The 14,806-nt window shown below is 31.7% G+C and overlaps 1 protein-coding gene across 3 annotated transcripts; it reads right to left on the bottom strand.

The window, feature by feature from the left end:
* Positions 1 to 1,400: 1,400 nt before the first annotated feature.
* LOC133797101 (probable RNA-dependent RNA polymerase 5) lies at positions 1,401 to 13,914 on the bottom strand. 3 transcript variants are annotated; one of them, XM_062234897.1, is made up of 19 exons: positions 13,185 to 13,907; positions 12,971 to 13,109; positions 12,683 to 12,812; positions 12,273 to 12,347; positions 11,484 to 11,655; positions 10,176 to 10,383; positions 10,004 to 10,091; positions 9,771 to 9,911; positions 8,911 to 8,994; positions 8,686 to 8,757; positions 7,545 to 7,651; positions 5,040 to 5,188; positions 4,710 to 4,935; positions 4,333 to 4,558; positions 3,509 to 3,651; positions 2,985 to 3,147; positions 2,304 to 2,442; positions 1,937 to 2,106; positions 1,401 to 1,834 (listed from the first exon to the last, which is right to left on the bottom strand). In XM_062234897.1, the coding sequence occupies exons 1-19, from the start codon at positions 13,573 to 13,575 to the stop codon at positions 1,595 to 1,597; spliced, it is 3,063 nt and encodes a 1,020-aa protein (XP_062090881.1). In that variant the 5' UTR covers positions 13,576 to 13,907; the 3' UTR covers positions 1,401 to 1,594. The 3 variants fall into 3 exon arrangements, with proteins under 3 accessions (XP_062090881.1, XP_062090882.1, XP_062090883.1); XM_062234898.1 differs by having other exon boundaries at positions 13,191 to 13,907; XM_062234899.1 differs by lacking the exons at positions 1,401 to 1,834; positions 1,937 to 2,106; positions 2,304 to 2,442 and adding an exon at positions 2,633 to 2,684 and having other exon boundaries at positions 13,185 to 13,914.
* Between the last annotated feature and the right edge of the window lie 892 nt (positions 13,915 to 14,806).

The following is a 14,806-nucleotide window of genomic DNA, read 5'->3' as shown; positions in this document are numbered from 1 at the left end:
ATGTAAAAAAATGTTTTTATAAAATATGAATGATAAAAAACAATACAAATAGATTAAAATTATAAAAATATTAAAAAAAAACATATTAAAACTAGCTACTAAAATTGTATAAAAAAAATAAAATATGGTATACAAATAAAATATTACAAATATATGGGAAAACAACCTCCTTAAAAATGTAAACAAGAAGAATATGCCATAAAAAAACTTTTGAAAAAAAAGTGCCATATTTTTCAAAGTTTAAAAAAAATCTCATATTTGGTGTAATTTCCTTTTAGATGGTTTTTTTTTTGTTGACATTAATGCTTGTGTAAAACTAACTTTGGTTCTTTTATTTATATATATTAAAATAAGATGGTAAAATTTCAATAAGATTGATTGTGAATACTTTATTATATAATTTATTTTTGTATGACTTCACTATAAGTACTGATTATTTTTGTTCTTTTTTTTATCTAATAATTTGTTTTATTTAGCTTAATAAAACTTGTATTGAATCTTTCACTTGTTACAAGTTTTGTTAATTTGCATTGCCTATATACATATATTTACAAGTCTATAAAGTGGTCTATTTTAATGTGACTTGAGAATAATATTTAGTTTTACAAAAACTATCATGTACAAGAGCCAAACATTTGAATATGATTTTGGCACATCCTATATAGCTATATAAAATTAAATATTGCAATGATTTATACAAAACATAATATTGTAATAATTAATACAGTACATACATAGTGCTTATACAAGAGTTGAATGGATATGTGAATTTGTTTTAATTAATTAAAAAATGTTATAAACTTTATTATTTAAAAAAAACAATGAAAAATGATCTAATGTTATGAATTTAATTTTTTGTATTAATTTTGAATTTAAATTAATTAAATTTTACTTAAACTAAAATTAATTTTTCACCGTTTGCTGTGTTTGAAGAGTCTACATAACTCCTATTCAAAAAAAGAAAAAAGAAAAATTCTACACAACCATCTCAGGCGTGTAACATTGACAAGAGCTGGAAGTTACTTATTAAAACTTGTTTTAAAATTGGGGTCATTTTCACCTACCAAACAATTCATTTTTTAGATTTAAATGCGAAAAAAATCTGTTTACACTTTTTTTTTACATTCCAACGTATTAATGTGTGAATATTACTTAAATGTTGTAAATTTTGAAAATATTAAAAATTGTTTAATGATTTTTTTTATCAAATATTAAATATTAAGATAAAAAATTATAAAAAAGATAAAGAGAGAGAGAGAGTGCTTTTAGCTTCTTTATTTTTTATTTCTTTTCTTTTTATTTTGTTCCCAAATAAAATTTTAGAAATTAAACTTTGTCAAAATTCATAGTTTGTTATTACTTTGATTCAATTCTAAAATGAACTAAAAAAACAGGGTGACTAGCATTGAATTGAAACTTAGATTTAATAGAAATACAAAGTTTACCATGATATTCATTAATTTAGAGTATAATTAATGTGCTCATAAGTACTGTACAATACATATCTAATGACCTGCATCTATCCCTATCCCTAATCATAAAGTTAGCGTATTACACCATAAAAAGTGGAATTATGTTAGGCATATTTATTTACTTAGAGCACCTCTTTTAAAACAGAAGGAACACAGAAAAAGGCTTTCTCACCAATTTTTTTGATTGCGTGAAACTTGAAGAGTGCTGAACCCGCAACGTTCCACGCGAATGAACAATTCTTGACACTACCACGACCACTCATGGCATAGTCATAACTCAAATGGTATATGGCAATGGCCTCGTTATATATCTCCTCCATATTCCTTGGGCTCTCCTCCAAGTCCTCAGCTCCATATAGGAGCTACAATACAACACAATACAATTCAATAGAAGAGCAGGAAACGAAACAAAAGGCAGTTTTTTGTTTGTTCATTTCAGTGGTTAAAGAAGTCTTAACTCTTACCTTCTTATACTTCATCTTGACCTCATCAGCAGCATTGTTTTTCACTTCGTTATCCTTGTTATTCAAGGCATCACACATCTCTTCCCTGTACATATTGTAGAGCTCCTTCCATTTCTTCAAGCTGTCTTCAGAGATGATATCGACATCGAAACATGGAAGCTTCCAGACCTCTGGCATTGAAGAATACCATGTTTGTTAAAACTCCGTTTTAGTTTTGTAGGACAATGGAACGTATAAAGTTCAAAATTACTATTTATGCAAGCTTCCCGGTGAATATTTTGGAACACTAAATAAAGAATTATAAGAATGACTGCAATGAAAATATATGATGACAGAGAGATGCAATGTTTATTTAGCAAATCTTCACCTGTGTTTGAATAATCCTCTTCTTTATATGAATTCACCCTATCATAGATCAATCCCAAAATGGACTTGGATTCATAAAAATCTTGCCTTTCCATATAATGAGGAAGTTTTTTCGGCTTTAACTCTCTGGGAACTACAACCTGTTGCAACAAAAAAATAAAATCAGTGTGGGATAAAAATAATAGGAGACACAAACTGGCAAGATATTTTTAAAGATCAAGGATAGTAGAAATAAACCGAGAAATGCCATTGAATAAAAAATAAAAAAACATAATTTTGAAAGTAGACCAATGCACCACATGATATGTGCCTATTGATTAGTCTCATAACTTGATCATTCCTTTGTTTGAGGAGAGACAGCAAAAGCTCGACTATTCTATTTCTGCCATGAATTTTATGACAAAGAAAAACATAATTAATCCAATTCAATACAGGATAGAAAAATGTAAACCTTAGAGAAATTTCATGAACTGCATAAACTTAGACATATTTTGCAAGTCTCCTTGCTTAAAAGGCATTCTTGAAATTAATTAGCCTGAATACAAATGAATGTATGTACATATACAGGCATCTATGAATTAATGTATGAGATATTAGTAGAAAGATAATAAAAAACACCCTAGTGATTAATGAGCCTATCTAAAGTTATTTCAAATGAAAAAAATGTACAACCAGAACTAACCTTTATCCCATTCTTTGCAGCATCCAAAGCATCGTAGTAAATGTTGATTAACTTGACGATGTTCTTTCTGACAAGATTTTTCTCCTCAACACAATCATTCCCGAGAATCAAATACCTGTCCATTAAGGCCAACCAGCTATCGGCTGCCTCACTCATGGCATTACTGAAAAGAAAGAAGAAAAGAACAATTTCTTTTTGCTAAAAACATTTAGAAATAAACATCCCAACTCTCCTAACATAATGAAATGTTAAAAATTACAACAAGGTCCATGACTGAGATTCCATTGATAAAATTTAGAAATTTATCCCTTAAATCACCTTGTCTAGGAGTAGAAAGTATCCGACATTACTAATGTGAAGAAAAAACGTTAGATTCAATTTAATATTTTAAACTGCGTCCATCCATGTCCGTTGTTAAGCAAATATTAGACATAAAATACTTCAAAACTGCAGTGCATAGTGCATTAACTTCACATGAATCATATCACACCAAAATTATGGTAACCAACTAATCAACAGCATACCTTGGATTAAACCTAATTTGGAGGAAATGTTTAATAGACTCGTATTCCAAATCTTCAGGCGAAGATGGAATAGGTTTACTCACAACCTTCTTTGTCGAGGGAATTGGAACCCAAGGTTCACTTGGCTTGAAATATTTCAATAACTGAATTAATAAGAATTAATTGGTAAGAACAGCCTTAACAATATTAAATTACCTATGAAAGTAGTACAGTATGCATAAAGTTTTGGCGTTTTAATACATGTGCTTAAATCTAAAATGAACAATTTCAATAGCTGAAGATACCACATCAACAATGACTCGAGCTATTGAAGACGCCTAAGCAGAACGGGCGCTTATGCAAAATATGTCATTCAAAATAATTCCACATCCATTTTATGCTATAAAACTTTTTAAGTATCAAATGCCAAAGCAAACAAGCACACCATGCATTTATATTCTCATCCCATATTCATGAATTGCTAATCCATATGGTACAAGAGACTAACATAGACACACCAGAACAACTCAATTAAAAATAGGTAGTACTGTTCGCAATAGTGTCATTCAGAATTATTCAAAGGTAAAAGTTAAAGAACTTCAAAATTTGATGTCACCATCCATTCTTTATAATACAACATGGAGAAAAAAATGAACTCAAAACTCTTCTAAGCTCATCAAATAGGCAAACTAAGAATTGAAGAAAACTGGAAAAAATTATTGTAAAGGAAAGAATTTATTGTTCAAGATATGTCATTTACGAAAAAAGAAAATAAAACAAGTTAAAATGGTCAACCTAGACCCGCATATAAAATAAAAAAAAATAAAAAAAGGTAAATGCCAAACCTCAGGGTTTCTTGAGACCCAGTACATGTCTCCATCAAAATCTCCCCCAGCAATCTCATCAGCTACTGACCTTGGACCTTTTGTGGAGAAGAATATAGCATACTTGGCATTTCCGACAAAAGATTCCAGTTCTTCTATATAGGTGGCCTTTAGAACATGAATGTCACCAAAGTGTATACCTGGATTTCGGTACACCAACACCTTTCCAGAAATTTGTCCGTTGTGACTGAAAATATCATAGTGCAGAAAGGAAAAAAAAAAAGGTGCTTCACTGATAAGGAAACATTAATGATCTGTACAACACAGTTTTAATAATTAAGAATATGTTTGTACATATTCATACTGGGAGGGAAATATAAGCCAATACTAGTACATACAGGACAATACAAACTTCGTCACTTTCAAGTTTTCCAGTGGGGTCAGCTGTTCCCATTAAATAATAGCACTCAGGTATGTAAAGCTTTCCCCCTTTTAGGCTCTTCTTTTCTTCCTTCATTAGTACAGAAAGACGATATTGCAAGTAGGGCTCTTCAAGAGGAATACCAGACAAGATCATTCTTGCAATTGTAAAATCACTATCCATGTTCCCATAAATAATACCAACTGCCAATATGCAAATAAATTTTAAAAAATAAATAGATTACTATGTATGGATACAGTCCAAGCATTGGACTAAAAGAAAATTAAAGCAATATGGCTGAAATCACCTTTAAGTGCAGTGCGCTTACTGCTGAAAGCACCATAAGCTTCTCTCAATGCATTCTCAAGTAATTCCTCGAAATATTTGTGTGGCACCCCTCCGTAGCTTAGAAGTGCAATTAAATTTCTTGATGTGTAAGTTTTATTGGGCGGATTGCTGGACAACAATTTAAAAAGTTATAGATTTCACTTGCATCTGATTTATCATTTCCACTGAAAACAAACCATAATATATTCTAATTTGAGACCCAAAAAAAAAAGATAGAGCAAAAGCAATTTGTCTATTGTTTCCTGTAAAATGAAGCAATTTTACTTGGGAAATTTCATGTTATATGCATAATAACTTAGTGAAATTTTTTAATATGCCAACATAAGTTATTATCTCAAATATATGACAATTTCAAATTTTTAGACAAAAATACCCCTAATATTCAAACATCAATTTTCTCTCTCAATCCAAACTTTCTCTCTCTAACATTTCTTATTCTCTCACTCTCTCTAACATTCTAATCTTGTAGATCTCGAAAAGATATCAAAACTAAAAAAAAAAATCTGAAACCGACATTTGAGTGAAAAAATATAAACCTCCAAAAGTTATAGATTTCATTTGCATCTGATTTATCATTTCCACGGAAAACAAACCATAATATATTCTTATTTGAGACCCAAAAAAAAAAGATAGAGCAAAAGCAATTTGTCTATTTTTTCCAGCAAAATGAAGCAATTTTACTTAGGAAATTTCATGTTATATGCATAATAACTTAGTGAAATTTTTTAATATGCCAACATAAATTACTATCTCAAATATATAACAATTTCAATTTTTTAGACAAAAATACCCCTAACATTCAAACACTCATTTTCTCTCTCAATCCAAACTTTCTCTCTCTAACATCTCTTATACTCTCACTCTCTCTAACATTCTAATCTTGTAGATCTCGAAAAAAATATCAAAACTAAAAAAAAATAATCTGAAACCAACATTTGAGTGAAAAAATATGAACCTCCAAAGTTTTCGTCAAATTTCAGTGCAGAGCATCGAAATTGCATCAAAAAAATATCGTTTTGGACAAAAATCAAGTTTTCATGATTGCATCGAAACATCATCAATGCACCATCGATTTGACATCGAAATACCATCGATTTGGCATCGAAACACTAATGATTTTGCATCGAAAAGTTATCGTTTTGACCAAAAAACAAGTTTTTATGATTGCATCACAAGAGCATCGAAACACCATCGATTTTGCATCGAAACACTATAAAAAAGCATCTAAATTGCATCAAAACGATGCCTTTTCGATGTAAAATCGATGTAATTTCGATGCTCTTGTGATGCAATCATGAAACTTATTTTTGGCAAAATCAATGTTTTTTCGATACAAAACGATGGTGTTTTGATGTTTTTGCGATGCAAACATGAAAACTAGTTTTTCGATGTAAAATCGATGGTGCATCGATGCTGTTACGATGCAATCATGAAAACTTGATTTTTTGCCAAAACGATGCTTTTTCGATGCAAAATCGGTAGTGTTTCGATGCTCCTTCTATGCAATCATAAAAATTTATTTTTTGGCCAAAACGATGTTTTTTCGATACAAAATCGATGGTACATCGATGATGTTTCGATGCAAAATCAATGGTATTTTTATGCTGTTGCGATGCAATCATGAAAACTTGATTTTTGGCCAAAGCGATGCTTTTTCGATGCAAAATCGATGCTCTATACTAAAATTTGACGAAAACTTTGGAAGTTCATATTTTTTCACTCAAATATCTATTTTAAATGATTTTTTTTTTAAATTTTGGTATTTTTTGGAAATCTACAAGATTAGAATGAGAGAGAGAGTGAGAAAGTGAGAGAATGAGATATGTTAGAGAAAGTGAATTTGAATTGAGAAAGAAAATGGGTGTTTGAATGTTAGGGGTATTTTTGTCTAAAAAATTGAAATTGTCATATGTATAGGATAATAACTTATGTTAAATTATTAAAAAATTTCACTAAGTTATCATGCATATAACATAAAATTTCCCTTTTACTTTTGTTGCTTTGATGGTTTGTGATTATTTCGTGAGATTGATATATAAGGCAGAGTTAACTAGTTCAAAGGTAAGATAACTGAGTCTCTGATTAGGTTTTCACAATGAAAACACAATTTCAATTGCTAAAGAACCTTCTAGTACCGAACATTGATGAACCACCTAACTTTGTTAGAACGAATGAAGTCGTCTTGATTTGTCTCGTGTTGTTTCAAAGAAAATGTAGAAGTAGCTAAAAAAAGAGTAGAAAATCAACAAGATCTTTTAGTATAAACACGGTTCATTGTTTTACTCTATTTGGAACTCAATGATACTTCCTTTTCTTTTCCCAAAAGGGAATGGAGCAATATGACAAAAGTTATGACCTGATATAACACCAGAACATGAATTGATAAAGAAAATTTTACTTGACACAAAAAGAAGAGCGTACCAAATTCACTAAATGCAAACATAAAAGGTAATGTTGGACATACCTTGTTCCAACTACTTCCAATGAATTCACTGTCTTAATATTCAAAATATCTGGATCCGGCTTAACTTTAACCATTGACTCTCGAATCTGAATTGTTTTGTCTTGAAGCTACAAATTTTTAATTATTATTTTACATTAAAGGAACAATAAATTTACATCAGATAGAATGAGATCATGTAGAGAAAACTCATACCCCAAAAATAAATAATAAATTGCACATTTTGCATTTTGAAACTTAAACATGTAAATAAATGTTAATAACTCTAAGTGAATCACGATACCAAGTGTCACCTCAACCTGAACTAGACAAAGGAGAAATGTTTGAAGCTTGAAATCTCTAAGAGAAACATCCGCCAACTAGATTCGACCATTTATTCAGACTGAATATAAAATCCCACAGACATATAAAGCCAGTATTTATAAAAGAGCATTGCAATAGGACATCATGGTGCCCAACAACACCTTCATATTAATTAGTGCAATTTAGTATCGGGTCCCACGTAGGACCTAATAATAAATTGCAACAATAACAGTATGTTATGTCAAAGAGTGTTGGGCACTATTGATGCCCGTTAACAATATTCTTTATAAAAGCATAAAACCAACATTCAGCACTAGAGAAGAATAATGAGTTAATATTTTTATAATTTTTAGTTTGACCTATTGTGATTGTCCAATTTACACTTTGCACTTTGGTTATTATTAAAATGTGTATCAAATTTATACTCTCTAAGTCAAACTCCTCTTTTGACTGTTAATTTTGAAACTAAATTAAAACTAATGATGGATTGAATAGATTAAAAATCCAAGTTTTTTTTAATCTTCTCATTCAATTTTGAGTTTTTTTTTTTTTTTTTTGTAATTTTAATTGTTAAAATATGTATTTAAGTTTAGAAGGGTATTTTGGTACACCAGTGTTCACAATTTGTGTTTAACTTCAAAATAGCACCAATTTGTCACTAGTTTTAAATTTGGCGGACAATCGTGATAATTGCCCAAAAAAAATAAAGAAACATTGGATAATAAATAAGTCAAACAATAAGTTTATGGTATCAAAATATAATTAACACCCCCCACATGGTTATGAAAATTGGCCGTTTTCAACTTTAACATTAATTCCATGAAGGGGAAAAAAAACATACCTTCTTGTTCACAAGGAAGGTTCCTTTAACTGCATAGCCATTGTAAAACATACGGAACTGTATCAACATAGGCTACAGAGAGGGAAAAGAAAAACAAAAAGTGAAAGAATTGAGCTAATTTAGCAGAAGAAAGGACTAAAATGCCTCAACAGTCATATTAGTAAAGATATAAGAAACTTAGTTGGATTAGAGAGAGAGACAATGGTCATAATTTTAAGCACATACAGGTTCCTCTGTTCCAGATCCTTGCCGTTCTACTTTTGCACCATTCTCCACTTTGTCATCAAGCCCATCATGATTTTGGATTATCTGATAGCATAAGATAAGAGTAAGTCACGTTGAAAATTTTGTATGTGGATGGCAAAGGCTATTAAATCAACAGTGAGTTGCAAATTAAGCAGTTCCTTGATTAGGTAGCACTGCAAGCACATACTAAACAGTCTTCCAGAGACTAAACTGGTTATTGATGCGCGTCTTTTTTGTCGCAATTGATGCATGCCAATTTGGTTGCTATAGTTTCATAAATAAAACTCTAAAATATCTACTTTAAAATATTAAAAAAATCTGCACGGACCCTTCAATATAAGACTATAACTACTTCAAATCACATTTTTCTAGTTCTTTAAATAAATTTGTGGAAGAGACCTACGGTTTGCTAATAAATGAAGGTTTCCTAAACTTATCACCTCCTTGGCTATCACCAACCTGGTGAGTATTTGAGATCAAGAAAGTCAAGGGAAAAGAAAATAAACATTTCCCAACCATAAATTTAGGTTCTCTAACCTTATCAAAGACCCAACATGCTTTTTTTCGCATTGGGCTCTTCTCCATAAATTTATCAACCATAAATTTTCTCCATTTGTATAATCTTATGAAATTATACTACACCATTCAAGGTATTACAGAATGTTGAACACCTACTTCCAAATAGTATTGTTATAAAGTGATGAGTTTTATATTTTAAATACAAACTATAGAAACATATAATTTGGTCAAAACGATTGCCATTGTCTACAAATTTACTTCCACATGCAATTTAACAGATAAAATGAAATGAAATAGTATCACGAGTTATATGAAAAAACCTCAGAAAACTTATCGTTGATATATTGTCCTTTATGTACATTCTTTGGACACAACAAAGCTAAATCCTCAGAAATGTACCCAGAGCCATCTGTGTGTATAAGAGGTTCTCCATCTCTATAGATAAGATCACCAAATTCATTCTGCAATTTATAAAGAGAAACTATTTAGTAGAAATATAAGCCGTAGCTAAGCACCAATACAAATTTCAAAGACTAATTATGGACTGCTATACCTGGCAGGGTATATCTTTAATTATATCAACTTGAACTTGGGATAGATCAATATCCAAGCTATGTGTCTTGGATAAAATCAGTGAAAACCTGATTTACAACAGTGCTATTAGTTGGTCAATATAAACTGCATAAAAAAACTTTCTGCAACAAACTGTATACATTGAAATATACCTAGCCATAAATTTGGCCACATTGGATACTGTATGTGCATGCATAAACAGAAGTCTTCTATCGAACATTGTTCTATAACTTCCATCGGACAAGATATAAGATGCATTCTGATCAATGTGCGCATTGGAGTGAGTGCGAATGAAAAAACACTTTACAGGGGATGAAGTTGGACTTTTCTTCTTCTCTTCCTTACCTCCATCTTTAAAAACTGACCCATTTTACATACAGATGGACAAGAAAGATTGTCAACATTGCTAGGAATCTCAATATATATATATATATATATATATACAGTCAAAGAATGATAAGCGACCAGTGCTGTTTGTAGGAGAAAGCCTAAGAAGACTAGTTGGTTGATGGTTTTAATTGTTACTTTTGTATTCAGTAATGTTGGTAAGATTGCTGAGTTGTCATGTAATAATAGGTTGCGGGTAGTCTTTGATATGGCTATAGAAAAGTATTTAAGGGTCATGGGACTGGAGAGTTGGGTGTGCAGAAAATTAAAAGAGTTTAGACTCATTGTGGAGAGCCCAATCCTCTTGAAAGGTTGGAATAGGAGAGTACAAGCCTCTCAAAAGCTTGTAAATTTGAACTGCTGTTATCATTTCAATAAAGATTTCTTTAAGGGATTTCAGCAATTGGTGTTGTGAGATTGAAAGTTAGATTCTTGCTAAGAAAAGTCTATCAAAGAACAGGAAAACTTTGAGCATGAGAGATTGAGAGTAATTATTAAAGTGCCACTAATGATGCAAATAAGTGTAATTGCTTTCTGTTTCAATAGTGAACAAAACGTTGCCAACGAACAAAGCAAGAAGTACACAAAAGGAAATGACAAGGTATGCTCAAAAACAGAAAAACATAAAATACAAACTCAGAATAAGAAGAAAGAAACGGAATAAATTAAACAGCACTAAACCAAGTGTTTTTCCAACATATCCTCAAAAATCCAACATAAGCTCAATAACGTGTGTATACCATTTGGGTCTATGGAAAGCAATACATAAGTGGAAAGAATATGGCCACTATCAAAACTAAAAGCTAAATTCATTAATATGACAAGTAGAGGTAAGTTAAAAAAAATTCATGCAGACAAAGGAAGAGAGAGAGAGAGAGAGAGAGAGAGAGAGAGAGAGGACTCTGTCTAAAAAATGTTTCCTTCCAAGGTAGCTTCATGTAAAAATAAAAATTAATAGCAAACAGAAAGACCCATGTTTGAGTTTTAGACTATGATGACATGCTATATCACTTAAGTATAAGATTAAACTGAAAAATATAAATCATTCATAACACAGTTCAAAGAGGGTTCACCGTAATAGCAGTACAGACGTAAACCAACTAAAATCCCTTCTTTGCATAAATTTGTAAAGCCAGGATAGTTCGGATCATGTGAAGTAGACTCTTCGGCAAACTTAACCATCAAAACATTGTCATCCCCTAGAACCTTCTGTAAGTGAGTTCTTGTATTGTTTAGGTAAGGGCCCTGAATTAGAAAACCAATGCAAATGGCTATTCAATGTAATATGTTCCTTAAGTGACAAATGAAATAGCATCAAGAATTTGACAATATTAAGTTAAAGAAGAAAATTACCACTTAGAATATTAGTGCATAATATTTATTATGAAGTACTGCATGAAGTCCTCTTTCATGATGCTAATATATATGAATTTCACAAATGATAACGACATATGGTTCCATTGCTCTAGAAATAATACAAATAGCTCAAACAAAGTCATTGTTTAAAGAAAAATTTGCACTTTTAACTACGACAAAAGGTAATTGACAATAAAAACTCATTTCTGATGTGCATTGGCGTGGCTCCTTTTGCATGCTACCCAATAAAAAAAAATAGCAGCTTAAACAAGAGATACTACTTTCAAAGTAAGGTGGAGAGTTGTTGTTCATTATAAGGATTGTGGAGGTTGTTCCCAAAATACAAATCAAGATGCGGGACAGAGGCTTCCAAATAACGAAGACGAAAGTTTTCTTTAGTTCAAACCAAAGTGATTTTAATAAGTAAACGTAAAATCAAAAACTACAAACATTAATCATCATGTGTGCAACTGCAATTATTTCCAGTAGCTGCAGAAAGAACCAACCTTGAATCTATAACTCCCTTCCGGAGAAACATGACAGTAGTATAGGTGTGTTCTTCTAGAATCCCAATCATGATACTGTTGACACCAAATGAAAATGAGGATAACATAACTGAACAAAGTAATTATGACTTTGTAAGAAGAGATAAACAATAGCTGCACTAAATTTTCGCCCCTGAAAGTGGGGAAAACCGTTTTTAATTAAAGAAACAGAGGAGTATTCCAATTGAAATATTTGATTCTCAGATAAGGGGTGATGCAACGCGTCTAAGTTCCTACGGAGAGGGCAAACCTAGAAGAAGAAAATGAAATGAAAATTTTGTAATTCTTCTTTCTGCAGACTATACAACAGAAAGAATAAGAAAAGATTATATACAAATATCATTTTAAAAGAACAAGAAAGGATATTTTACCATTAGACGGTCTTGTGGGTCCAAAAAATTTCTCCCAAACCGTTTCCATATATGTTTTTCAAATTCTACCATTGCAACATCTTTAAGTCTCCTGATTTCTTCGTCAGTTATGACTGCCTGAAGCTCATTTCTACAAAGTGCATTTACATATATAATATATATTATTTTCAATTAAATAAAAAAGAAAACAAAAGCAATTACCAATGATATTAAATATAGTCTTGCACAAAAAAATGATAGTAAATATAATCCACATACATGAAGAAATAAATAGCAAAATAATAGTACCCGGCAATGTAATTTAGGATTAAGAATTGCTTTCTAAACTCCAGTTCCCCCAAAGCTTCCAATGCCTCTCGTTGTCCCCTTTCTCTGGCTTTTGTGGGAGTCTCAGTCTGTGCACTGAGTGAGCAAGGAATGGAGCCACCTGTTCCAGTTCCATCATGAAACGACATCGTTGGGCATAATCAAAGGAATTCCAAAAGAGAAAACAGTGACTCACACTCACTTGGGGGAGTGGAAGAGGAAGAGATTCTTTGAATTGGAGAATAAGAAACAGAGACCCTCTTCGGAGGAGGAGGAGAACGAGAAGACGAAAGCGAATGAGATGGAGAAGGGAATGGTGATGGTGGTGGTGATGGTGTTGGTGGTGGTGATGGTGAAGAAGAATTGCGGAGCATGTAAGATATGTATGCCGAGAGGTTCCTGACCTGGTTTCTGTCGATTATTTGTAGGACCCGAAGAGCCTCTTTTTCACCGGCGACGACCAATTTTCGCCGAACATCGGCCTTCGGCGGGGACTGGTTCTTCTCCGAGCAAATTTTATGAAGCAATTGCTCTACCGAACGAGGAAGAGGCAGTCCCACGCGAAGCTCAATATCATCATTATCCATGGCCGATTGAGCTAGAGAGAAACAAAGAGAAAACTTGAGAAAATCTGCTCAACCGATAAAATGGCTTCCTTGATTCCCGCTCGTTCAAGAGGTTCACGATCACGAGTTGAGTATAAACACAGACGCGTAACACAGCAAAATTTGGGCAACTGATAATAGGGAGAAATCCATAAATAATATATAAAGCTCAATTATTCAGTGTTTAGAAAAAGAAATAAGAGAGTACAGTGAACTAAGTAAAGTGAAGGAACGACATTGTGCAAGGAAGGGATCACTCTGTTTTTGCTGATTTCTTCTACTGTTCCTTGGACTCTGCGCAGTGCTAGTAAAGCACACACTAAACTAGACACTACTATAGTACTATGACCCCTCTTTGAAATAAAATCATTCTTTTAATTTTCTAGTTTTTTTTAGAATTGCTTGTACCATCACCAAAGTTGGCAAGTAGCTATTAGTATAATCTAATATCTACTCTAATAAATATTATAAAGTATTATTAATTAATTAATTATGAGATAATATCTCATATAATGTTAGATATCTCAGTATTAAACATTTTAAAATGCCAAAACACAACACTCTTTTTCTAATAAAAAACAAACAAACAAATTTCAAAAGCCTACCTAAAGCCTACTCCAATCACAAAACTAATTCGGTGTTGAAATGGTCAAATTTTAGCAACATATTTTTTTTTACTAAAATCTATATTATTTATTATTTTATTAATAAATTTATATCATAAATAATATATATTAATATATAAAAAAAAAGTTTTATAGTTGCTACAGTGTCCTACCATTAATGCAGTCTGATTGAGTGGCTATTTAGTGTGAAATTGGCAGCATTTTACTATTATGCAGTTCCGTTGAACTTGCTCTAAGAAAACCCAATAAAACATTTCATTAGAGAACTTAATTTATTGTTGTCAAGTGATTTTATTTTTGCTTACAATTGCATTTACATTAGTTGTTTGTGACAAGAATCATGAGGCTCCATCTAAAAACCAATTGGTGATTAGTGGAGTTACACATGTTCTTATTAATAGTTCAATATTCTTACACATATTCCATGTGAGACACTATAGTCTAATATCCCCCCTCAAGATGGTGGCGATTTTTCGCTCACCAATCTTGAATCACCTGATCACAAGTGGCCCATTTTGTCAGCTCGCTTATTTTTTTGGATCTCAAGTGTCTTTTCGCACTATCCGGATCTCGTGCGGCTTGGCTCA

The sequence above is a fragment of the Humulus lupulus genome, chromosome 8, assembly GCF_963169125.1.
Source record: "Humulus lupulus chromosome 8, drHumLupu1.1, whole genome shotgun sequence".
Lineage (NCBI taxonomy): Eukaryota > Viridiplantae > Streptophyta > Magnoliopsida > Rosales > Cannabaceae > Humulus > Humulus lupulus.
Note: the sequence above shows the minus strand (reverse complement) of the source record. Positions and strands in the feature narration are given on the sequence as shown.

Coding starts and splice junctions, on each gene's coding strand:
- LOC133797101 (XM_062234897.1), bottom strand. CDS start 13,575: ATGGATAATGATGATATTGAGCTTCGCGTGGGACTGCCTCTTCCTCGT. Junction 10,092..10,175: donor GTGGCCAAATTTATGGCTAG/GTATATTTCAAT, acceptor GTTGTAAATCAG/GTTTTCACTGATTTTATCCA. Junction 9,912..10,003: donor TTAAAGATATACCCTGCCAG/GTATAGCAGTCC, acceptor TATAAATTGCAG/AATGAATTTGGTGATCTTAT.